The 27446-nt window shown below is 34.0% G+C and overlaps 1 protein-coding gene across 4 annotated transcripts; it reads left to right on the forward strand.

Annotated features, from left to right (window-relative positions):
• LOC128234991 (dual 3',5'-cyclic-AMP and -GMP phosphodiesterase 11A-like) lies at positions 1–27446 on the forward strand. Of its 4 annotated transcripts, none has more exons than XM_052949656.1 (20): positions 1–1274; positions 7759–7914; positions 12665–12754; positions 12949–13089; positions 14504–14574; positions 15427–15513; positions 16991–17105; positions 19303–19378; positions 20150–20217; positions 20562–20654; positions 20911–20973; positions 21282–21428; positions 21792–21899; positions 22017–22126; positions 22403–22493; positions 22909–23009; positions 24881–25022; positions 25242–25316; positions 26004–26087; positions 27009–27446. In XM_052949656.1, exons 1-20 carry the CDS (start codon positions 426–428, stop codon positions 27129–27131), a joined length of 2790 nt encoding a protein of 929 aa, XP_052805616.1. In that variant the 5' UTR covers positions 1–425; the 3' UTR covers positions 27132–27446. The 4 variants fall into 4 exon arrangements, with proteins under 4 accessions (XP_052805616.1, XP_052805617.1, XP_052805618.1 ...); XM_052949657.1 differs by having other exon boundaries at positions 20923–20973; XM_052949658.1 differs by lacking the exon at positions 15427–15513.

Here is a 27446-nt window from a genome sequence, read left to right on the forward strand (position 1 = left end):
TAGTGTTTTGAGGAGGAATTGTCAATAACACAGTGTTGAACTTTCTCGAAAATTTATGTTGTATGCAAAGTACGTAGTCAGAATCGTTTCGTAGAGACTGGATATATTCAATTAAAATGAAATTAAAATAGTTTAATATAAGGTCTTTAACATCGATTGGAAGACAGAAACAAACTTAATTTAGCTAAAAGGATTTGGGCTGATGGATGGATGGGTTATTCAATCTTATATTTAGATTGTAGGCTTAAGTTTGCTTTCATCAATCAATACACTTGTAAATAAACAAAATCAAGTATTGTGCTTGTTTCTTCCAATATTGGTTTATAAGATAACGTCCTGGTGAAATCAAACAGGATTCCGATATGAGGATATCATTCGTATCAGTTTATTAAAATGTTTCACGAGGCTCTCCTAATATAGAGGTGATGGTGAACATTATACAAACAATGGAAAATATGTCAATAGACATTACAGTGGAAGATCCGGAGACGATTGAGGTGGAAAGTTTTCTGGAAAGGAACCCTGCTGTTATGGAAGAAATTTTTCTCCGAAAAGCCGACCAAAGTCTTGTCAGTAAATGGCTACAGAAGAACGGTTACTGCAGTCTGGGCGAGATGAATAGCCCCAAAATGAACAGTTCGTCAGAGGGAAATGCCTCGCCGACGTCACCGGCTGAAAACAGAGGAGATATGTTCTTCTCAAAGCACTCCAGAAGTAATTCAAAGAAACACCTAAGAAACGATTATGCTAAGTCAAAATGTAAGCATATGTTCAGAACATACGAGCCTACATCCACCTCAGACAAAGCCACAGACGAACGCAGAAATAGCTTGAAAGAAATGAAAATCTTCAGGTCTTTACCACAAAATTCCAGCAATATTTTAAGTCTTCTCATTGAATCTAAAATACGGCTTCCTCGATATCCAAGTAAGGACATAGAAAAGAAACGCGAAGAGAGACATAGCAACGAAATGGATTTTTTCATGGACATTGTCAAAGACATTTCAAATGATCTTGATCTACGCAGTTTAAGTGAGAAGATCGCCGCCAATGTGTGTGTACTTACAGACGCAGACTATGCGTCAATATTCATGGTTGAAGGACAACATTCCGGCAAACCCTCACTGGTCTCCAAACTCTTTGATGTTCATTCTGGTACCCAATGCATGCCAACTACTACCCCCAGCAATATTTTACGGGTTCCCTGGGGTAAAGGCATAATTGGCAATGTCGCAGAAAAAGGCCACACTGTGAACTTGGCGAATGCAAATGAAGTAAGTTGTTTTTAATTCACTATATATAATGCATGTTTCTGATGATTGATTAAATGATAAATGAAGGGTTTAAGCAGAATAAATGATATTAAATTAATATTGTTAATACATTTTCACGTTGGTTATCATATCTAGCATACTTGTCAATTTTCTGCAAAAAAACACTGAGGCGCCTTGTATCAAGTTTCTTAAACAATACAGGGGGCCTCTTCCTGAAGAATCATTGGAAAGTCTTCGTACGTAAGGGATATTATCAACTGTGTAGAACTACTGTTATATGAATATCTCTAGCAATAAGATTGCTTCTTAGACTAAAGGTGAAGCAATCCCAAGCTATAATGCAAGGCTTCCATCATGCCATTTAACAAGTTTTTCTAATGCACAAAGTTGAAAACTGTTATTAAGTCTTCTGATGTGAATTCTACACTTTCTTCTTTAAATCGTATGAAAGAGTAAATAATGACCCATCATGCATGGTGAAGAACTGATACGTTGTTGTACGGTTAGTGCACATTTTTGTCGCCGTTTCAATCTACAAAGGCACGTTAAATGGTTTACATCCGAGTTTATTATTACTTTTGGGGTACAAAATGCTGTTAATTGATATAAAAATGGAATAAATAGCTCAAAATACCCACCTTAGCAGGTACTTGCGTGACGTCATAAGAAGTGTTTTTTGAAAGAATGAAATTGCTGCTTAGATTATTGATGAAACAGTTCCGAGTTTCAACGCAGGACATTCACCATGCTATTTCACCGATTTTTCCTAATGCACAATGCTAGAACTGTTATTAAGTCTTCTGTTGGTGTTTTCTTCAGTTTCTCCTTATCATTATGTTTAAGAGAAAATAAAGACACATCATGCATGGTGAGGAACTGAGTCGTTGTTCCGGGTTAGTGCGCATTTTCGAGGTCGTTTCCATCTACCGAGGCCTTTTTAATGGTTTGCAGCCCGAGTGCCATCATTGCATATAAAACATAGTATCAGTTACTTTTGCTGTATGAAATGCTATTCAATGTTATGACAGTGCAAAAAATGAGCTCAAAATAACCTCCTTAATAGGTGTGACGTCATGAGCGGTGTTTTTGAAAAAAAAATAACAATACGCTCCTTCAGGGCCGCAACAATACAAGAGAGTTGCAATTTGGCTATAAATTTTCAGTTAAAACACTTTCGCGCTTGCTCCACGGTGGATTGGCGTGAGTGGATTGATATAACAAAATGTAACTGGCCAGTCTTGAACAATATCGAGACTCTGATATACTATTCCATCGTTTTTGAACAAAAGTTTGCATCGTTGACACACATTGAGCCTGATACCATGTTGCTCAGTGTCCACTGTTATAATGTGGACCCTGATAGCCTGTATGTAAAACAAAAAATACGGTCGTTTACAGCACGTGAATATACTTGAAAAAGCCCGTTCCTGCCGATAACGTCCGGTGTTGGTCGTTAACCAACCGCCATAACGGACCGAAAACACACATTTTAAGAAATATTAAAAAAAAAATTGTTAAAGATAAGAATACAAGCAGTCACGAAGAAGAACATATTCGAGTTTTGACCAATGTTGCTTATAAACGACCAAAAAATCAGTTGAAATGTGTACCGCGTGTGTGATCCGTGTGTGGTGTTTGTACGCATCTGTCGCTAGTTCCGGGTCGTTTGTTACATTACTGTGTGCCTCTAAACCGGATGTATACGTGAATGCTTAGGTACTGGTCTAGTCCCTATAGTTGCCCTTGTGTCAATATAACATATTCGCGTTATGGCCAATGTGGCTATTACATGACAAAAATCAGTTGAAGATGTGTACTGCGTTTGTGTTCGTTTAATGGTGTATGTACGTGTGTGTCTCTCGTTCAGTGACGCTTGAGCCCGGTTATGGTACATGCTAAGGTTTCATTATTTAAATCTTGCCTTATGGGCTTTTTAATCCCTGTAGTGTTCATTGTAATAGTAATAACAAATTTGACTTATGACCAAGTTCCTTGTATATGACAAAAAAAATGGTTTTAAGATGATTTGCATCATTGCTTGAATTTACGGATTGTTTAAACATACCTGGATGGAAAGTATTGGCTACTGTTATCATAAATCTGCGTGGGTCAACTGTTTCCATCGTACCAACGTATTTATTTACTACGCCTACTTTTTCAGAGATACCAGAACTAATTATTTGAAATATAAGATCTACTTCTTCATTAACCCCTTCAATAAAGGTATTTGATACCACTGCGATTTTTTATAGAAATAAAAAATACAAGAAGTAATGAGGCATTATTAAGTTGATTACATCCGCAGTGCGTGGTGGAACTCTGATCGCGAGTATTGAGATATATGGCCCAGTGTCGAATAAGCTGTCATTAGAAAGGATTAGAAATGATTTCTGTGCCCTCTTCAAAGGGTAATAATGACGTCAATATCACCAATAACTCATATGCCCTATCATCAAACTTCATTACTTCCGAGGAAAATTGTACCTAATGAAGTTAATTCATAACAATTTGTTTGCTTCGTTGATAGTGGCACGCGGCAACAGAGAGAGGGATTGATTAGGTGATCATTAAACTATTGTATCTTTTGATGAAACTATGTTACCTTTTACCTTTGTGAGAACGCCGATTATTTTCAATAATATGTTTATCTTCCAAACTAATATTAATCAATTCTTGTGTTTAATACACAAACCATGTTTAGGTATTGAAAGATATATATAGATGAGATGGAATAATTATGTCTAAAACATGTTATGTTCTGTTCTGTTTATCGATATGTTTATGTATTTGCATAACGTTTGGTAGGTTTTTTTTAAAAATTATCTTGCAATACTGCCATTTAACGTTTGAGGTGTTACTCTGCTTCGATAGAGAAACGCAATTAGTACCGATATTTAATTATTTTCATTACGTTAATTCATTAAAAAAAGTTTCATTTTTTGCTTCAATAAAAAATATACGCTTTGAATGACAATTCTTTCAAAGATATGATAGAAGAAAGATGTGATTATTTGAACTTTTGCTTTTTTGCAGAAGATAATTTAGGGTACATAAAACCCTCATTTGTTCAGCGAACAATCAACTGAAGAGCTTCGTAATGTTATTTTTTCAATGTATATTGATAACGCTATCGTTTATGAATACTTGGAGAACCAACATCTAGCCATTAAATAACAATAATCACTAAAAAGAATTATTTTTTAAAAGTGGCTTGCAAAATAATGAAAAAAAAATCTAATAACATACGACACAAGTCATTACATTTTCATTAAACATCCATACTACAATTTGTTTATTGTATTATAAAAGTCATCGCGGTTACGAATCTCTCAGGTCTTAGCCGGTTTAACTTCCCACATATTTCTGTCGCGTTGAGAAAACAAAATGTGGAATAAAAGCCAAACATAGGGCGAGCACAACATTTTCTCAGTTATAAGTCGTAATTACAAAATGTGTTTTTAACTGATCCAACCGACCCTATTTTTTTCATCCCGACCCTTAAAATGCCGAAGTGTTTATTTTATAATTTCCAATATAATATGACCTGATTTACCAATACAATGCAATCTACAAGGCTCATATATAACGGTAACAATAGAGGTACAGTGTTCAAGGCTTAATCCTCAAGCCTTAATTATAAAATTTAGCATACGCTTGATCTTATTAGATGGTCATGGCAGAAACATTAATTGGAAATCAATAAATTCATGACAGTGACACATGCCACCTTTAAGATGGAACGATGCTTATATATTGCTTATAAAATAATACGGAATGAAAGGTCATTAAAAGTTAAGAAGGCTTTATCACTTTTTACGGCTTTCGTGTTTTAATAATTTCAGCATGTTTTATAACAGCTTAACTTCATGAGGCAAGAGTTATAATGTCAATACTAAATATTTGTTTCTTAAAGTTCTATGACAGCTATTGGCCGGTACCGTTTCCATTTTATTTCAGTTTGTTCCTGGATGGTATAACTCTATTGTATATCTGCATGTATTTGATTATTTTGCCATCCGCTCATAACCAGTTTCTTAACCGATACCAGTTTGAGCGATGTATGAAGTCATGTATATGTTTTGGTCTGGTCTGCTTTTTTACCAAAAAAAATAAAAAAAATAAAGGTCGATATTTCTTTCATAGGAACGATTTGCAATGCAATACGCTATAACCTCTTCGTTACTTTAAATTTAATTTGTAACATTTCTGATACATAATTGATTGGAAATATATATGCAAATGTTTATGAATTGCCCTTGTATTTTAGATCCTTTTATTATTTGGCTATGTGCCAGTATTCTTCTGTTGCAAGCGACAATGGAATCGTGGAAATTCGATTTGTTTTTTAACCAAATGTTAACGTGTTTCAGCGCTTATTATTCTTATTTTCTTAGACATGTTTATAAAGCATTGAATTTCCTATTACTTTTTATTGACCTTTTTGTAAATATTTGTGTATCAAAATCTATGAACTGTTTTTGTCCTAGATAAAAGCATCTTGCGTCGTCCGTCCTTCGTTTAGTCATTATTCAGAGTGTAATATATTCCAAAATCGGTAGCCTCGATTAAAAAAGGTTAACTGTTAGGCCATACATTTCATTATGTTGCAAATATATATATATAAACGCAATATTATACAGGAATAAGCTATTGACGTACTTAGTTCGAAATAAAGTATATGAATACTTAAACTGTTGGCTTAGAGTAACCAATATAGTGTTTACTACAAGTGGAAGCCGGTCAAGATCGTTATATCAATAAGGAAGCACTTATTATTTTCATTCGTATAATTATTCTAAATACTTATATTTATAGCTTGTGTTAGATCCTTATTAGTTAGGACCAATATTTAACAAATTACGGAATGTCTAGTGAAAATAAAGCAATGGAATACGCATGTGATCCATTTTAGAAGGTGGATCAGATTTTATTGATTAACAGGTAACAGAAGGCCGATGTTTACAACATGTTGCCGTTTCGCTCTTTATTAAACGGTCAGACAAGTAGCAACATGTTTCCCCCATGTTAACTCCTTTGAAGTGTGATAAGTATGCAGAGACTGCAAACAGTCATTGATCTTCAAGACAAATTTGCCATGCAAAACCTGTTCGTCACGTTTATCGTTTAGGAAAATGTTTTTATGTTGTTCTTTATAAAACGATATTATTTTTTTTCATTTTGGAATTAAAAAAACAATAACATAAAATTGAATCCATCGGTACATTGAATACCATACATTAGGGCTTCACGCCATGTAGGTACGCCCCTTTTATGACATATGCACATTGAAATATGACAATGATTGTGTTCATTAATGGTGCCATGTTTTCTTAATGTTTTATATCGAAAGTAGATCCAAATGAAACCATCTGTGAACACATCTGTGGTTTTAAACGAAGTAGCAATTTAACGTCTTACTTGCGTAGGCTGTTTGAAATAATATCATGTCTAGACATATTATAATAAAGTATACAATAGTTATGTAATTCCATATTACCAATTTTATCTTCTAAAAGATATCAATGAATGCCTATATCAGACCGTTAATAATATATGGTTAGAAGAGAGAATTGCCACAGACTTCAAACAATCATTACAATGAAACTGGATGGCGTATTTGACATTGTAATAAGAATCTGACACGCAATAATAAACGTATGAAGTGGCCTTATGCTTTGTTATTAAAGTAGGACAACTTATAAAGTCATTTTTATTGTCAGAAATTGGATGCTAACTCCTTAACTAATTATGTTTATAATCTGTTTAAGATAAAAAAGACATATGAGTTTTGGAGAACTTACGAAATTGTAACCAACAGTATTTAATATTAACGTAAAGTGATCTAAACTTGATAAACATAGATAGATTATTTATATAAGGTAGTATGTATGCACTGTGTTGTTTGTGGAGTATTTTTGCTGTTGTTTCATGTTTCTTGTTTGTGATTATTTTGTTCTTGTGTTCTATTTCTTTGGCGTTTACCCTGTGCCATTAAACGGGGATAACGTTAAAACTTTTGGCTACTGAGCTTGTTCCTGTAGTATTTCACAAAAGTATTAGGAGACACAACCTGCTGGCAACAACCTTGGTGCAGTTTGTTTCTGAAATATTCGTCTTAATAATTTAACAACAAAGAAAATGTTTTCCCTCTTAATTATTAAAATCAAAAACATCTGTTTTACTCGGCAAAATTCATGACCCTTGGGCCAATGATGGGAGGATATTCATCGAAGCCGACTGGGTTATTACAAAAGCACCAATGGGACCAATGTAAAATTTGTTGCCTAATTATTCCCCTAAAATCGAGAGGTTTATCAATCACCGTGGGATCCATTCGAAGCATCGGAACTAAAAACATTGCATAGTTATGTAGAAACTTAGTTGGTGACATTATTGATCGACGCCCTTAGAAAACCAGGCCGGCACTGTTCCTAAATTAAAAGTCTAAGACTGTTTATGATGTTTTGATCTGTTATCATTGCAGGATCCTCGTTACAATGACGAGGTTGACCGTATCACGGGCTATATGACCGACTCCTTGCTGTGTATGCCCGTAAGAAACTCGGACGACGACATCGTTGCAGTAGTTCAGGTCATCAACAAATCGAGCGATCCTGCTTTTACAAAGGAGGACGAAAAGGTAGTAATGTAGATTGTTTCCTGAACTGTGTTACTATTGCAATTTTTATTCCACAAATAAAAGATCAAACCTTCTAAGTTAAATTTATTATAGAAGCAAATAGTTGATTACTCCGCCACAAAAAAATATGCTTTAATTGACTTTCATGAACTTATACGCAGCTTTCCCTGAAATCAACAAATGAAGGCCGGCTTTTTGAGAAATAGTGCTCCAATTAACTTTTTAAAGTATTTTATGTACTCATGTTTCTGTTCAAACATCTCATTAACATAAGCTGATAAATTTTAAGAAATTCTACTGTCCTTAACCGAAAGAAAGATAAACCAAACGACAATGATGTACTTTTTTATATTTGTGTGTGGTAAAAACTGAAAAATACAAATAAGTTCATCTTTAACACAATGCAAGTATTCAATACATAAAGTACATTGATAATGTGAATCATGGTTACCCTCATGAGATTGACAATCTATTGTTATATAAAAAAACTTTCCAAATCAGTTAAACCTATGTCGAGCACACACTAGGGTCAGCGCAAACTGGACTGTTCTTCAATACAGTGTCTTTCACTAGTATCTATAAATTACAACAAAAGAACAATCTAAATCATATTCAAATAAAGTAAAACCAACCTTAGATTTATCAAGACTTAGTACGCCTACATTTAAAGTTTAGTCCTTTAAAATTTAAAGTTAAGCAACAATAAACTAATTAACTCTTAGTTAAAAATCAGTACGGCCGAAGTACATTTGAATAAGATTCGTCCGATAAACTACGCAATGTCTTGCACAGAAATGGTCGCAGGGTGGTGGCATTAAATGACAATACTGAACTCACTTACAGATATACATATTGAGCTATAAGGCCTAAAATGTTTTGGTTAGAGTAACATCCTTCAAAAAATAGGTAGGGTAGGTCAGCTTTAAAAAAATATTGGGCTTTTTATAACAATTTCATTTTCATCATTGGAGAATGGTGTTTAAGTAATATTCTGTATAAAGCATTCAAGGTTTTAAACTACATATTGGAAAGCAAAAAAAAAACTGACTCAAAAAACAGTAGGGTCGTCACCTATTTCGTAGGTAGGGTCGGGTAACCCGAACTAAATGTATCTTTTAGGCGTAATACACATAATGCTAATAGCTTTTTAACAATGTGCTTACACAATAGGGAAAAAGGACTAAATTTGGGGAGGGCTAGAGCTCGATGGAATTTACAAATGGCCGATAAACAAGGTAGCACGCAACAATTTTCAAGAAGTGAGAAAGTTTTAAAAACCGGTTAATAATAATTGGAGCAGACTAAAATGGCTTCAGAAAACAACAATGACTTTAAAAACAAACATTAAATGAATTATATGAATAACTTAATACTCTTTCAGTACAGAAATACATATATATTTTGGATGAAGTTAATAACAAGAAACGTTACAATGAACACAACCTGAATATATACGACCAAATAACGATATTCGCCGTGTTAACCGAACGACTGTTTTGAAAGTTCAAAAGTGAAACAACACTGGATTATCATATTTAAAACATTTTCTGCTTAGTTCTCAAGTGTGTTTCATTGTATTTAGTCATATATGGTACTTAGTTGTGTTTTATTACACAAAAAGGTGAATTGTATATACATAATAAGAAATGCGAAACTTCGGGCGTTTTTTACGTTTTTAAAGGTTAATGTCGCTTAATTTCCTTGATAAACATATGTCTGTTTGTTTATAAATGATAGTTAAAACCTATAGCACTTGGTCTTGATATGACATAAGCACACTAAAGAATTAGTCATGTATTTCGCCATATGTCCCAACACGTTAGACCAAATGAAAATACAGGACTTCCATTGCGAGCATATGGGCTTGGAGAAAAATGCAATCCAATTCATATATCAGCTGCTGCAAACAGAGTTATTAATTAAAACGCTTTCCATCCTTTATCGCTTTGTGCTAGACAGAAGGCTATATTTTAGGAGATGTAATGGCAATTATAGCACTCGTATAACAGGAACCCACACATTTAATGGCATTACAAGACATTAATTTCTGCGACGCATGCGACTGACACAAATTACCTTGTTTCATTTCTACTTGGAGGATATTTAAGTAACACTTCACGATGTCAAGGCGTTATAGAGTATTAAGTATACAGTACATCAACTTATCGATAATGTTGATTTCTTGCATTTTGATCATTACGAGTCAGGCCAATATTTTACAAGTCAGTATTTTATTGGCAAAGTTGCAATTTTGTAAATGACATTTACATTTGTTGTTCACAATAATGTTACAACATTTGCCGACTATCGCAAACGTGTATAATACTTAAACTATTACTAATGATAATGTACGAGGGGGGTTATTAGGTCACGATGAAATGAACATATAAATAGAAAGTGGTATTCAATTTCAGCACAGTTCATATTGAATTTAGTAAATATTATATTTCCCCTATTCATAGTTCCAAAGCTACCTTATTCTATCAAAAAGGTATGTGTTGAATCTTAATCTCGTCAACATGATTCTTTTATTTTATTGTCATTTTCAATACGTAAAACAAATATTACTTTTACAAATTCCGTTTTGAAATTTCTGTAGCTATTTAACTGTGTCGATGAAGTAATACTTTTACACAAATCTTGTAAATGTACAGTATTTATCTGTCTTAAAACAGTACCAATTTGTGATCCAATATCAAGCAATACTCGAGTTTATTTATCAATTAGTGTACAGATAAAGACAATTTATAAATACACTGACCACGGCCTTTCTTTACATCTACAAATGAACCAGGTATACACTTTTATTGCAGAATTGCACAAATTTAATTTTCGCGACACGTTCATCGGCAATCTTGCTTCAATGCCGTATACAGAGGTGTTACTTAGTTTGTTGTCTTATACAAAGGATTTAAAAAAGAAAGATGAACACGTTCTTTGTCTGGCGTTTTATGGAATCCCCAAATTTCCGAACCATAATCAAGTATTGGGGTAACGCCTCTATAGTTATTTTAATCGTTTAGGTTACCTTTCTTAGTTGCAAGGACAATAATACCATTTCTCCAACTAAAAGGATAAAGAGAAATACAATGATTATCGTTTACTTATTTGTGTGGCATCGGAGCAGTATGTCTTTACATTTCATAAACATTTCCAAGGTAAACTTGTCCGTACCACTACTTTTCCATCGTTTGCGGCTTGCAGTCGTTTGAGTTTCTTCCTAAGTATCAAACTCAATTTAGAATCGCTTTAGATCTTACCATCACAAAAAAATCTTAAAATGAACCAAAAACTACGTACGTAAACTTTGTTTCTTATTATATTCTTATCATTCATGTTTTTTTTTTTTTTCGTGTAACAGATATATGGCCATTGTGCTTTGACAATACTGTTCTACAGTTATCATCACATTTGTATTTTCTATTTTTTTCCATTAGACAAACACAATTCCAGTCTTGATTGTTAACATTCCTGGTAAACACATGGTTTTTTTAATTTACGTCTACTTGTTTACGTCTAACGTTCAAGGTTCTTCCAGAAATGTTTAAAGCCTTTTAATATAATTACATACCAAAAGCATCAATTTCTGAATCAATATTACACTTATTTTCAACGATAGTGTCTAAAATATTCCAATTTTCAGTAGCATTAAAACTATTGCGTTCTAATAACATTCTCCATTGACATTATTCCACGTCAATATATTATAACATTTATGCCTGTTGGTGGTAGTTATTGACTGTATATGCCGCGCGTGTCTCCACATATTTCTTTCAATTAACTATTAGTAAAATAACAACCCCCAGGTAGACAGTAAGATCATTTTCTATATTTAATTTAAACTCCTGACACTTGACAAAAGTCCCCATTTCAACATGCAACGTCTTTTTCTGAGTTGTTGTAGTGCTGTCAGTTGTTTCGTGATAACAATACACGAACAGCATTTGTTAATCAAAAGTTGTCAAACATAAGCTATTAAATTATTCTTTCTTATTTCAACATGCTTTTTTTAATTTGGTTTACCTGTATAAGTAATTTTATAAGTCAAATATTCACCTAAATTCTATTTAACCAATATGCAATAGATACAAAGGATAGGAGTATGTCAAAAGGAATATTTGGGTTATGATTATACTAGCGGAGATTGTAACCGTATATAGAGCGAATATTGAGTGGCTTAAACTGGTCTACACATTCCTCATAACCAATTATTGTTCATCTCCTTTAATGTTCACATCAATGTAATGGGGCATTAATGGTAAAGTAAATAAAACGGCATGCCACACTTAATAAATATTTTCTCAAATGTGTTATTCTAAGCAATGTATACAATGTATTTTTTACCAACACACTAACTTTAAACCGCTAGTATTTGCACAACATATGCTTATATTGGATTGCCAACAATATGAAACCTATTCAGATTTGGTTTAATGGTCTGACGACCATATGTCTGCAAGTGCGATTACTCTACAAGGCAGAACTCTCACAATACAAAGGTTGTACAATCAACTACTCCAACCAAGCCCAGTATCTGATAATGCGATTATTAGTAAAGTTGCGGGTTACTGCAGTTTGACCATCAGTGAATCAGTAAATATTTCATTGTTTTTAAACTGTTTTACGAGTTTTCCAACCAACAAAGAAATGACATTGTTTTAATGAATCCAGCTGTTACCGAACATGCTTGGTCTGTAATATTATTGCAAGTTATAAACCAATTTCTTAAATATATCGATTACTATTTCAGCTACTTTCTGCCTACTTGTCCTACTGCGGAATTGCCATTTACAACGCACAAATATTTGAAGCCTACAGCAAAGAGTATGAGCGAAACAAGGTAACATACAAAAAACATATGTGTAATATGCGGAATCATATCAAATGTATGGAAAATAATGAACCTCATTTCTGTTATATTTACAAAAGAATAATCAATTTTACTCCCTTCCATAACAATAAATATGCAATACTATTAAAAGAATGAGGTATACTTCTTTCATGACTTATCTCAGTAATACTGTCATTTTGTAGGATCTCCTTGAGGTTGTGCACGATTTGTTTGAGGAACAAACATCACTTGATGACGTCATACTCAAAATAATGCAACGTGCTCAAATTCTTTTGAAGTGTGAACGCTGTTCGGTCCTGTTACGTGCTGAAAACAACTCAGAGGTGGGTTTGAATGATACAGAAACATGTGTCTGCTTATTTAGTTTTAAATATGTTTACAGTATTCGTCGAAACAGGGATTGTGGTAAGTTTTACCCCTACAGTCCTCTTTGTTTTTACAAATCATCACGACTACAAGTTCGAAAAATCGTGTGAATCAGGGTGTGCATTTATAAAGAACGGTAATCGACAGTTTGTATAAAAAGTAAGCCGACGAGTGTAACGTATACCATTGGTTAAATGACGTTGCGCTTATCCAATTAGAGGGCGCTGTTTAAATATATAATGACGTTATTACCCCATGTTGTCTGTACAAATGCACGTTCAGTTTTCTCTATACTTATGCACCAGTCAATTGTAACCACGGCCCCCAGGTCCGGGGAATAGCAGGTACTTTGACTTTCGGTCCAGCCAACCCCGGCTAAAATCCCCATTAAGTTGAGGCGAATATAGACAGAAGTTTTGTATGGATTTTTTAATTTTTTTTTCTTGTAACCAAACAATCAACTGCTGATGGTCAGATACACTTTAAACGAAGTATTCCTACCGTTAAATGTGCGACTTATACTCATTTTCAGATAAAATATACTTACTGATTCGGACTCGATTTATTTGTGAACGTTTTGAAGATGAGTGGCTGCAATGGCTCAAAATTGCCATTTTACCGCCGTATTCATTTTGTGTAATGCCTGTGGACATTCAATGTCATTGATGCTTTAACAGTTTTTTTCTTTCACTTTGAGCTGTCAAATTGTCAACACGCGTATGTTTTTCGTTATACTTTTATCGCGTGTCTGACAAAATCGCTTAAAACGGAAGCATATATTGTTGTTATACGTGAGCAACATGTCTGTACACTACACATCTATCTATTTAAATGACTAGGTTGTTGTCTCGATGAGAGGATACTAGACAAATGAAATATGCTCAGAATGAATCATTCGTACCGTTTTCACATTGCTGAAAAAATCTGTTTAAAGGACTTTCGGTTACAAACATTACTACAAGTTTAATTCATAGCTGAATGTCCTTAAGTATCATGGCTTATGATATTATAAACCCATGCTAAACTATTGTCTTTAAAAATACCATATCTTATTAATGGTTTTGACAATTGATGAACGCTAAACAAAATTGGAACATGCTTGCAATTATATTCATGCGTGTTTCAAGTTAACGGTACAGCAGTCTTAACGATCTTTTCTGATATATTGTTCCAACTAAATAAAACGAATCAACTCTATTCGAATCCACACTTTTATGTTTACAGACCATCAGTTGATTGGACTTGGGATTTTAAATGATAAAGAGTTTGTCATATTTCCTAGGAAATATTTGAACACCATTGATTTATGGTAAAATGCAATTAACAATACTTTTTGAGTACTTGAAGCTATTTTTGAATCATTTTTTGCAGAAAGTGTTCAGCAAGGTATTTGACCTTGCATACCCGTTGACGCTGGGCACAAATGGCCATTCAGCAATGAGGTCAGTGCTCCTTCATTTTTATTTGTGTTTGCATACCTCAAATATCTGTGTTGTATGAACAATATTATCAAAACTATTTAATTGCGAATGAATTATTATGTGGAATGAAAATAGAATCCAAAGTAGTGTGTTATTACAATTCTTGGGGATTTTTGTAAGACGTGGTAATCTCTGATTGACATACTTGCTTAATCAAATTGATCATAATTTCGCAATCAAAATATCATTAATGGGTTTTTTATAATTAAACCAATGGAAACTACATGGTCAGTTGTCAAGATACAAAACCTTATTAAAGGCTCATGGCTTAAGCTAAACACTCATCAAACAAGAGACAGAACGCTGCATGACAATATTCACAAAATACACATTTCAAAATATCACCTTTGGACAACGTTTGGATATTCTCCCTCGCACAGTGATTCTTCGGATTGCTCTTAAATTCACATTTGCATTGCAATATTACGAACGTATTTAAATAAATTGGTACTTCATTCCGCAGTTATTGTAACCGCATAACGCCATACCTATTATTTTGTAACAAAGGCGCATTAATTCTTTTAACATGTCATGTCATAAACTAGATCTAAAGATAAACTATCTCGATTTACATTGTAATAGCATACAGGCCTGCGCCATACAGCCTAAAAATTGTTGTGTCCTAAATTAGATCAAACCGTTCAAGGTGCCTTATATATTTCAGATAATATGTTTTGATTATTATATACATTTTGTGACATTCATCGTAATATATTAAAGTTGGAATGCATAAAAGCAGTCTTATACTCTTTTAGTGTTGAAGTGTTTTTGCATGCCCTTTTTCTCACTCTTTTCACTGTATATCTCTTCAAGGAGACGTCAACAGTTTTCTCGTGCAAAACTCGACGTCGGCTGTTCTCGTTTCCGGTCTCACAGTGCACCCTGCACATTTATTCCCAGGTACAAACTGGTTTAAAGTCCAATTTCTGTTCCCTTTGATAACATTATGTTCACTTTATTCTCGTGTTATGTGCCTTCCATACACAATAAACTGTTAGTTCAATTATATTAAAGGTCTGTAAGTACCCTGTTTGTGTGTCACCTATAAGAAACCTGTTTCATGTTTACATTTCATAGAGATGCTATTAAGATGTTGTTGATTGAAAGCATTAATATATAGTAACATTCTAATTTTGCTTGAGTTAAGCTAATCGGTAAGTTTATACTTTCTTTTTATGTCATATATCTTCAAAGGTTATCATATCATTTAATTTACATTACTAGTTAACAAGCCATTAGGATCGTATTATGTAATTATTATATAAATAGTTGAAATCATAATTATCCAATGTAATTATTCTCAGTATGTTAATATAAAAGTCATGTCCTTGGCGGAGACTTGTATATATTTTCGTAGTATTTTAAGTACTAATAATTCTCACTAGCTTATGTATAACGCGGCAACCTTACTTGATTGCATCGTTAAGTAAAGACAATTGGATACTGTGTGTGTGTGTATGTGCTTACGTGCGTGCGTGTGTGCGTGCGTGTGTGTGTGTTGATTTGTGTTTGTTTTACCTTAAGGATTTATGGGATTTGTCACGAATAATCATATATCATTCAATTTTATTAAACGAGTCTCATGACATTTGTAAGAAAGCGAGCCTATGGCGACCTAACCAATTTCATTAACGATTTCAATAAAACTTTACTATAAAATGACGAGTTTAAGATTATTATTTTCACATGCTTTTTCCGGTGTTAACTGACATAAGAACTAGCTGTTTTATAAGCATTGATAATTCTCTCATTACATGCATATCTGAAAGATAACTCCAGGAATCATTTCATACAAATGAGGAATCCGATTGTTGTAATTCAGTTAAAAAGTTAAGTAAATATTGAGATGATATCCAGTTGTAGTCATATAAACTGTAAGGAAATGAAAGTTTTTCTTTTTTTTTCAATATTTGCAATATTGACGTTATAGTTCTGTAATATTCGTTATGTCATTTTCTTATGTACATTAAATATTAAATAACTTTACAGATTAATTGTTTTTAAAATCAGAGAAAATAGCGTGTTGCTATCGCTTTATATATTCCTGTAAATAACTTCATTATGACAAGTAAATGCGAAATGGAGCATACAATGCTGGAATTTTGCAAATCACACATTTCTTTGAATTTATTTATTACTACATATGCGGAGTGATAGGTTCTCTAACGAATATATATGAAGCAAAGTTATATTACATAACCGCAGTATATGATTGATCGTAAAAGTTGTATCAAACCAGACTCAACGTTTAGCTTTTGATAAACGTTGTCTATTCTACAAACCAGAACCATTAAATGGATGCTGGCTCATAAATTCACTTATAAACCAGACTTATGTAGGCATTATCAATGCATTGCTCTTAATTATTTTTGTGCAGCACGACCAACTGTGCAGACTTGCAGATGGGCAATAAGATTGCTGAGTTGGTGCTTAAAACAGAGGAGACTATCAACATAGCTGATGCACACTCGGACACCAGGTTTGATAAGGAGGTTCGTTTATGATTTGTATTCTGTGCTGGGACTGAGTACAGATGTCCGCTTCCTTGTGTCGTCTGACCTAACGATGAACATTAGTATACTGGTGTTGCGTATTCAGACAAAATGTTTGAAGCTATTCGTATTTTGAGTCCTCATACACAACAGAATAAAGAACAATATTTTACCCTAAAAGCAAGTGACTTATACAACGATGGGCTCCGGTCTTGGATTGAAAATTAATTAAGAGTAGGAGAATAAGAAAACGTAGTTTAGAAATTGAACACACTTCTGTTACATAGGTGTCATTAATGTTAGTCCGACCATAATGTCGAAGTATCACCGCTGCAAAGGCTGTCTGATACTTCAATGACTAGTTCTGATAAACGGAATATAACTGCACTTTTAGCTGAGCACATACAAAAGTATGTGAGATTGCCTTTTACCGAAGGCTTGACTGGAAGACGGATTTTGTTTGCAACTAGGTGGAATTGGGTTTTTCAATGCTTATCGCACGAATTACTGTCATAATTATAATGTCCATTATTTTCGCTATCTTCTATCATGGTAATTTCGTGAATTACCTTATCGCTAATGCGTTTAGACATAATTCATATTTGAAGCTCTATGCTTACTTACCCGATGTAATTACGCCAGGACACCAACTAGAAATATATTTAAGTTTCTGACAGTCATAATGAAGTTAGTATAATTGTTTGAAGCGCACACAAATAAATCTTTTAATTAGACAAAGAAATCATTTCGACTTACATCTCCAACTCTGAGTCTTGGATGAAAGGTAATATATGGGTCATTGGTCATTGGATCTCAGATCTTTGAGCACAACAGACTGATACCTAGTGTAATACAGATTAGTTAAATTAAATAATATTTTAGAATGGAAATAACAGTGCAATGTTAAAGCTGATATAATTACATTTACTTACGACTTAATTATCATGACGGTCTAAAGCACAAATTGAACATCTGTTTTAATGTTGTTTTCGCGAGGAAATAACTAATTTCATGTCTGAATTCACATAGCATTTGAAGATAAAACTCATATTAACATTTAGTAAAATAGACTTGCGTTTAAAAAAAGTACTAACTGTTTATCTCAGATGGTATTCACGCGTTTCCTTTTGCAAAATAAAATTAAATAATCTCATAATAAGGAAGGAAATAGTTGTCAAGACAACCCATTTAGCGCTTCACGGAACACTTTGAAATTGATGTTTTCTGAAAGTTATTCACAATTCATATATACTACTCCGTCTTAATAATAGACGCCAAAACGTCACGTCAAAACCTATGACGACAGAATGACGTCAGCTGCATCACTTTGCAAATTATTGACGCAATCTAACTGTAGACATGGTTGTAACGATCAGCGGAAGTAGAGAGGTATTTCGAAGATGTCGGAAAAAATTCCAACATTGACATCACGCACGGAGCAACGCGCTATGATCAAACCCTGTTCGCAGCGGTATAACTCCTACAAATACTTAAACGTTTCTAACACGGGATAAATCAAAGCCAAGATGTTCAAGGGCTTTGGTATTTCACTTGCATGGACGTTTCAGTGACGGGCATGGTAATGTGTGCGTTTTCAAGCGGAGTGGAAGACCGTCAGTCTTGAGTGAAAGTCAGTGCTAGACATGTTACAAGAAGACCGACGGGGACAGTGAGGGAAATTGGCGAATCCGTTCAGCTAAAAAGGACAGTTGTTCATAATTTCATAAAAGAGTTGTTGGGACAGATATTCAAGCAATGGGTTGATTGTCACCGTAAGTGTGTACGTGCAGAAGGCGCGTATTTTGAAAAACTGTAAATGACGTGACGCAATGAGACAACGAAGCGCTCCGTGGCTTGTAACCTGTACTTTTTGCAATGTTTGTTGTATACGTTCACTTCATAGTATATTGTTGAAACTTTCAGGATTTGTTTATATTAGATACAATTGACAGCTTTAAATGCATCCTATGAGTGGTAAGTTTTTTATGAATGCAGTCTCAAAGCTTTCCGGACAACCCTCGTATAACGAATGGGTTTGTTAAACAAGACAAGAGGTAGAACAAAATGTTGGATATGTACAAAACTTCGATCCTGTTTCAGTTTAACTTATTGAAAAAGTAATAGGTTTGTATAAAGACCTAAATTCCTCGTCGTTGCTAATGTGTCGATGCCAAAATGATCCAACGTTTTCTTGCAGAGGGATATCCTTAGTGGACATCACACGCGATCTATACTCTGCAAGCCAGTCAGAAATAGATACGGCCAGATTATAGGTAACGTTTAAGCTTTCCGTTTGAATAAGGTTATTTTTCAAGTATTTAATAACATCAAAATTGTGTAGTTTAATTATATCTTATTCCACTTAGATTCAAACATTGCAACACTGTAAGTCATACTTTTATTCAATTGATATGCTGAAACGAAAGAAGAACTTTTACGGGTTTTTTTATAGTAGTATAGTTATCGACTTATTCAACAAAAATCCATCAAATTTACTTCAACTGTAAAGAAAGTCAATAATTTCCATTAGTGTATGGCCATTATCGAAGTAATCCTTCACAAGTCATTTTTTGAGATGCCTTACTTGAATATCGGTAGATATTTGAATAATGATACCAAGAATATTTCTATGGTTTATCCATTAATTCTATTTTACCTCTGTAAAAGATATTAGTTTCAAGGCACTTGCTAAATTACAACACTTACAATATCCGGTGTTGTGCTCTGTATTGCTATATTTGTATGCAATTCTTACTAGTACAATTACTATTTCGTTCTGATTGTTCAACAAATATACAAAGGTTCAGTTTCAAAACATGCTACATAATTTTTCGTTGGTTATCACGGATAATGAGATTTTATGTCGTCTGACCCCACTAGTTAACATTCCACTTATTTGATATCAATGCTAAAACGGAAAGCTGGCGAAGCTCGGATATTGGTTTCCCGCTTTAATTTGCTGTCTATTTGATGTCGCAAACATCTTTGGTACCTTAAACTGTCTAAGCATCTTTACATTCTCATTTCAATGTATCTTCTTTAAGGTGTTGCAGAAATTATAAACCGCATCGATGGCATGCCATTTGACGAACATGATGACCAGCTTTTCGAGGTAAGCAGAACCCTTTAGAGTGTTGCATTGAGATTGATGAATTTTTAGTTACAAGTTGATTTGAGGTATCGGCATGATTACCTGTGTTCTTAAATCTTTTAAATTCGGAATAGGTAAACACAAATGAAATTTAGGGGAGCGTAGGTTTTGTTTTGAATTCATTAGACACACATTATAAATAATACTTAATTCAGAAATAATTCAAAAAAATCAATTTGACATAATAGTGGCACGGTTCTGTGTTACATAACAGTTGTCACGAAATTAAAAGCCGCGACGTTTATACTTGGTTAGGACGTAAATAAACTGACATACCACTGTTTGATACTTGTATTGTCCTACAGGCATTCACCATATTTTGTGGACTCGGAATCAATAATGCTCAGTTGTATGAGGAAGTCGCCCTGGCTGCAGCAAAACAGAACGTGGCGCTGGAGGTTATTATTACAATGCAATTTTCTCCTTATGGAAGCAAACACAATTTCCTTTGAAATTCAAGATCATAGATTTTATATTAGTCTTTAATCTTGATAATAAAGCAATATTCATTTCCAATTACTTGATGATTTTCTACTTGAAGCTGTTTCACAATCATTGCATGCACACTTGCAACATGTATTATCATTGGTATGATAGATATTGTTTGTTTATATGAGACAAATGACATTGGCGGATGGAAAGAATAAACCATAGTATTATTTTCAGATGTTGTCGTACCACGCAGGAGTAGAGCCAGAAGAGGTGCATAAACTCAAAGTATGTTTATTATAATACAGTAACGGTTAAATCCGTCATAAGCTCATTTGTTTGTTTGAAAGGTCGAGGTATAGTCACACCCTTTGCTTCCGCGTGTTCAATATTGTCGTCGACTTTATTTGCCCCAGGAATAGGAAATTTTAATATGTATTTATTACAGAAATACTATCCCCCATTCATCGATAATTCGCACACTAAATTCAAACAATAATTATACAGATACGCTGCAACGTCTCGACGTTTAAGTAGTTGAATCTAATATGCAACTTCAGTAGCTGTGTTATCAGCAGGGTATTCTCTGATTACAGTCAGTCCATGTTCCACCGGCACGAGAATGGGGCCTAAATGAACTGATTTTCAATGACTTCTCGCTCAACGCTGACGAAATGGTGCTGGCTGGAATAAGAATCTTCAAAGACTTGGGACTTATGAAGACATGTAGGATCGATTATGATGTAAGTCGGGAACTCAATTTTAGTTGTGTATTGATCGTTTTAATGTCAAGATGGCAGAAAATCGATACCTGTATTCAGTGTAAGGTCACTACACTCTACTAGAATAATTATTTTATTTATACCCGCGTACAAGAACGGTGATATTTTAGAACAATATGTCTTATGTCAAGTTATGATTCTTTTAAGCTGTAACAATAAACGGAAATGATAGGATACATAACAACATCCTCAAAATAAATGTTAAAATTATTCATTTATATAACATAACACATTTGATATGAAATATTGTGCGGAAATGTCACTGTCAAAATGTATTAACAATATTTCCGCTCATACATATACATAGATGTTCTGCAATTTTAGACGCTATGCCGTTTCATGCTGACTGTTAAGAAGAACTACCGCCACGTTGCTTATCACAATTGGCGTCACGCTTTCAACGTTTGCCAGCTCATGTTCGCAACTATGCAAGTACGTGTTTTGCTGTTTCTTTAAATATGACACTGAATTATCAGTATGCGTTTGTGTCCTAGACTGCAAGATAATAGCATTTGTATCAAGTAACCATGTCATTTGCATCAATTGCAGAAATGTAGTCTGCGGCATTTGTTGACGAGGTCGGAGACCCTGGCTATGATCGTCGGATGTATCTGCCATGACCTTGACCACCGTGGGACTAACAATGCATTTCAGCAGAAGTACGCATACCTGTTTTTGCTAAACATTCATACTCTTCACATTTATCTACTTTGGCTCGTGTGTTGGCAGTCAACCCTGCTAAGTGAGATATGTTTGCAGCGTTAATTCCAATGCAATGACTTAAGTCGTTTTCCGCTTTGAACCCAAAAATTGATTTGCTTATAAAACAAACAGTGTTAAAGAATGTCTCTATAATGAGTATAAGGGAAAGTGTGTATAAGCTTCAGATAACAGTAAGCATACATTACCTACAAAGAGAGTTGTTATTACTCCAGAACGAGCTCAGCGTTAGCAACCCTGTATGGTACAAGTGCAACGATGGAGCATCACCATTTCAACCACGCCCTCATTATTCTCAACAGTGAGGTAACAGAAAGGGTTACACTTCAATCATGTAATATCTTAATTACTCGAATGGGGAAAATCCCTAAAAGCCCTCGATGTCAGTAAAATGTTTCAACGTGTCATGAATATTAGTAAATCTAATTAGGAAAAACTGGAAGAATATAGTGTAGATTGTTTGAGTAAACTAAAAGTTTCATATGATGTTTACAATAGCCAACAGAAATTGACGCGTAGTATCTGAGTGGTTTAAAACGACTGTATAACTAGTTGACCAAAATACTGATACATGTCTAAAGATAAGGATCGTAATTATATTGAATTCTGACCTTTTATTAGTCTTTGACACGTTTTGTTATGTCTCTCACATCTTAAACGTAATGTAATACGATTTGTATGATATTATCATGCGCGAAATATTTTTTTTTCTAAATTGCAGGGTAATAACATCTTCTCCAACTTTTCATCAGAGGAATACAGTAAATTGATCAACTTGTTGAAACATTCCATTCTTGCTACAGATTTGTCCCTGCACATACAGTGAGTATAGTTGTTTTTGTCTGCCGGCCTGGCTGTATAGTTACTGTCAAATAGTATTTAAGGATTATTTCATGTATTTCTAATGCAGATATAATAATCTGATCCGAGGACACGTTTAAAAGAAGGTAACTAGGCTACCAACAATTTTTAACTGTATTAAGTTTGGAGCTGAAAAAAAAATTTGCACTTTATATCAAAATTCGCGTTCGTTGTTCTTGACTGATCTCAGGTCGCGAAATATTTAAAAAAATCATTGTCGACGTCAATGAGCTCCGAAAAGCTTCATATTTTAACAGAAATATTGTAATTGTGTAATTTCTTGCTTCAAATAGTTCATTTCTGCCTTTTTATAATATTACGTTCATAGCAAGTTTTATATCGAAGTACTTTAAATTAATGCTCGCCATGCAACAATGCCTTATCTACTGTTTGTTTGATGTGAGTCTGTAGTCTTAATGTATGTCCGTCTTTCAACATATATATCGCGATCTCTCTCTCTCTTTCTATATTATGCCTTTCTGGTTGTCTCAGAGTCTTTTCATGTCTATTGTGCCTTTCTATTTGTCTCCGTGCCTTTCCATTTGTCCCCGTGCCTTTCCGTTTGTTTCCGTGCATTTCCGTTCGTTTGAGTCTTGGCTACTTATATGTCAATCAGTTTACTACCATTTCATATCAAAATGCTTTTATACGCATGCGATTAATTACAATTCGACTTTCCATGTAACACATTAAGCGGAAGACAATATCCCCGACGGAAGACTGTTTGCTGTAAATGGATACGTGAAGAAAACGCATTTGCGAGTACTAAATGTATTCGTTCGGCAGAAAATGGAATATAAACGTGGCAATTGTATGTGCGTTACAATAATGAAGTTAAAGGCTACTTAATGTCAAAGAATCAGAACAAAACACCGAATTCTCCGGTGTTTTATGGACATTCTCCAACAATGCAAATGGCAACGCAACATGTATTTGTTTTTAAAAATACTTTAACTATGTTTTGAGGGAAATAAACACGGACAAATATTGCAACATGAATTAAGAAAAAATATGTGTCGATGGTTCAGTATGAAATGCCAAAAGTCGTATTTTAGATGTGGAGCTTCTTAAAAAAGTGCTATCTCCAAATACCCACAAAACCGTGGTTAAATCTTGAACATTGGATTTGTTCTTTTATATGGAATTAACGTTATTGTTAAACTTTTGACTCAAGTCAATGATTAATTATTAATAGTATTTCCACTACATATAAGGACAGGTCAGAACACAGATATTTAATACAATGTGACTTGATTTTTTGCCGAGGTAATAAACAACAATTTAAATATATATCATAATAATTATTTTCAGAAAAGAGAGTTTTAATGACTTCCTAAGATTTGATCTGACCAGTGAATAATATCCTAAAGAACTACGGAAATGGGAACCAAGAAATATCTATCTTAGCTTTATACAATACCTTTAAACCTTATATATATATTTAATGATGAGTGTTAGATGTTGACATAAATCCCATGAAAGAAAGGTCTTTGTTACTTGTTTTGTTGCAGTGCGTCGATGCACTACAAGCCTTCATTCATCACATACATATTATGAATTTGCACGCATTGTAAACAATTCCCCTTGAATTTTGTTTATTTATACAATGGGAAATCCAGGAACATTAGCGATAGCTAAGCTTATAACCGATTACCTTTTCCGAATCATATGATTCAAACCGTAACAGACACTTAACACATATTTTACTGACTTTATAGTTTGCCTGTCAATAGAACCAAAACATATGTTCATCACTGGGCACTCCATGTAAACCTTTTTAATGTTCCTGGGAAGAAATCCTTGATTCCTATTCGAACTTATTTTATCAACAGGGTGCGTAACACGTGGTTCGCCATGGTGGAAGAAGGTCGCATCGACTGGGATGATAAATCGCTCAAGGAAATCTTCAGAAGCATCCTCATGACGGCCTGCGATATAGGGGCCATCTCAAAACCATGGGAGGTCTCTAGAAAGGTAAAACATAATTCTTCGATACTTATACCAAACAAACGTCTCTTAGGTGTACACGGACAATTAAAAGTACTTCATTTCAAATTGATGTGGAATGAATAAAAACTATTTTTGCTAACCATACAGACTTTTAAACTTATACTACAGAACCAACTATTACTTAGACAATAATACATTTCAACAATATAATGGTAGCGTGTTTGTGTTTTATGAACCCTTCAGGTGGCAGACCTGGTGATGACGGAATTTTTCGACCAGGGCGACAAGGAAAGAGAAGAATTGAAGATTCAACCACAGGTAGTAACTGTTTTACGCCGATAATGGCTTGTAAATTGCCTCTTACTGAAATCCTAAACCCCTTTTACTACTTGAATTGCTTCCACGTTTTCTAATATTGCAATTAAAAACAGTGTCAAGAGACTATTTAAACGGTATTAAATAAAAGATTACACGATGCTTATGTTAGATGTTTCATAAAATCTCGTCATGCTAACAATTAGAAAAGTGTTTCTTCTTCATGCACTATTGCTACGATTTAAAAAAAGATACCGTATTTTCTAGAATGCGCAGCCATTTATGCAAGTAATTAATGACGTAGTTGTTGGTGAACATGTTTTCTTAATGTGTATTGGGTAACATGTAGAGTTCCAAATGCTTACATGACGTGATTCACCTTATTGTATGCGTTGGGGAAAATGTTTCCCTGAGGTGTATTTGGGAATATTTAGAGTCCCGTTTACTAACATAATGTGATGAGATGTATTGCATGTATTTACACTGTATGATATTTAAGATAGTGTACACATTTTTAATATTTAGTTTCAATTGTATAACGAGGAAAACATGCGGACACGATTACCAAGTCGATGTATGCAAAATAAATAGGAGCAAAAACGAACATAATGTAGAACAATGCAAATTTAAATTTAGCTTAATAAGTGTCTTCGCTATAATTAAAGATTGAATCAGAGTTTTCCATTTCAGGCTCACATGGACCGACAGAAGCAGGACCAACTACCCGCCTTACAGCTTGGTTGGATCGACGGCATTTGTAGACCGTTATATGCTGTAAGTTGCTCTGCCATCTAATAAATATATTGTTGAGAAAATTATATAGAACGTTTCTTACTTGTACCTAAATTGTCTTCGTGTATGTATTAAGTCTTTAAAGTGTGTCTTAGTGAGATAAAACGCATTTCTGTGTATAGGCTAATTTGAAGCGTCTTTGGCTGTAAGTGCGGTTTTGTCTACCAAGAAATATATTGTTATGCACGACTTTAATGGTCTGAGCATTGTCATTCTGCACAATTGCATTGTCTTCTTTTCCAGTGTTGCGCCGTTACAGAAGTAATTTAAACTGTTTGTATAGAACTATATTATGCAAGTGGTATTTGATTTCCAATAAGTGGGTTGTAATTGAAGTTCGATCAAGAACTTTTCTCTAGAACGCGTTTTTCTTATTACCTTTTGATTAATGAGTATAAAACAATCATTCAAATGTCTGCTATAAATCATATAAATAGTAACAAAACTACAGAGATGAGCACAACAATCAGCCCATAACTATGGGCTTGGTTTAAGGCACATAGATCAAGCCTTAAAATATCCAAAGTGACACACAGCGTCAAAATACAACATATACATATATCATAGCCATTACAATATCATTATCGATCTATGTGCGGGTTATCATCATTGTTGATGTATCAGTTTAGAAAACTGCGATAATCTTTGTTTTATCAAATTAGGCGTTACAATAAAACCATGTTAACTAAATAAAGTCACTTATGTAGCTCATCGTATAGAAATAGAATAATACCTCATTGATGTTTTATTTATAAATGTGGAAAATGCTTTCAGAACAACCTTTCACGATAGGGTGTGTTCAGCAAAACGCACTGGCACATCAAACGTGATATATTTAATACACTTTTTATATAAATGCTATCGTTAGTTCACAAATAGTTTACTGCTATTTGACTTTTTCAGAGTCTAGTCAAGTTTGACCCTGCGTTTCAGCAAATGATGGATGGCGTTTTGAAAAACAGAGCCGAGTGGGAATATCTGGACACCGAAAGACTGAGCAAACAGGCGCGCGAGTCACTCGTTTAAAACAAGTTTATTTATGAATTATTGAATACATGCGGTATATATGATTTGAAATCGTTAAAAGTCTCCCTTCTGTATGACTATTTTATTGTATGTTTATATATATGTTGATGTAGATTTATGCTTCAGGCTTGGTATGCATGCGTTAGATAGGGCAATTAAAAGTGTACTGAAACGTGTTTAGTAAATTTATTACAATGTAAATGGCAAGTCTGTGATACGAATGTGTTTGTTTCATACTTCAAACATAAGGTATGATTAGTATCATTTGAACGTTTGAACATGCATAACCCTAAATAAATTACGGTTCCACTTTGA

Source organism: Mya arenaria, chromosome 5, assembly GCF_026914265.1.
Source record: "Mya arenaria isolate MELC-2E11 chromosome 5, ASM2691426v1".
Taxonomy (NCBI): domain Eukaryota; kingdom Metazoa; phylum Mollusca; class Bivalvia; order Myida; family Myidae; genus Mya; species Mya arenaria.

What these genes read in the sequence shown, in the direction of transcription:
- LOC128234991 (XM_052949656.1), top strand. Translation starts at nt 426, where the DNA reads ATGGTGAACATTATACAAACAATGGAAAATATGTCAATAGACATTACA. An exon ending in AACAGAACGTGGCGCTGGAG is followed by an intron (nt 20,655 to 20,910) that starts GTTATTATTACA and finishes AATAAACCATAG; the next exon opens with TATTATTTTCAGATGTTGTC. An exon ending in AATTGAAGATTCAACCACAG is followed by an intron (nt 25,317 to 26,003) that starts GTAGTAACTGTT and finishes TTTCCATTTCAG; the next exon opens with GCTCACATGGACCGACAGAA.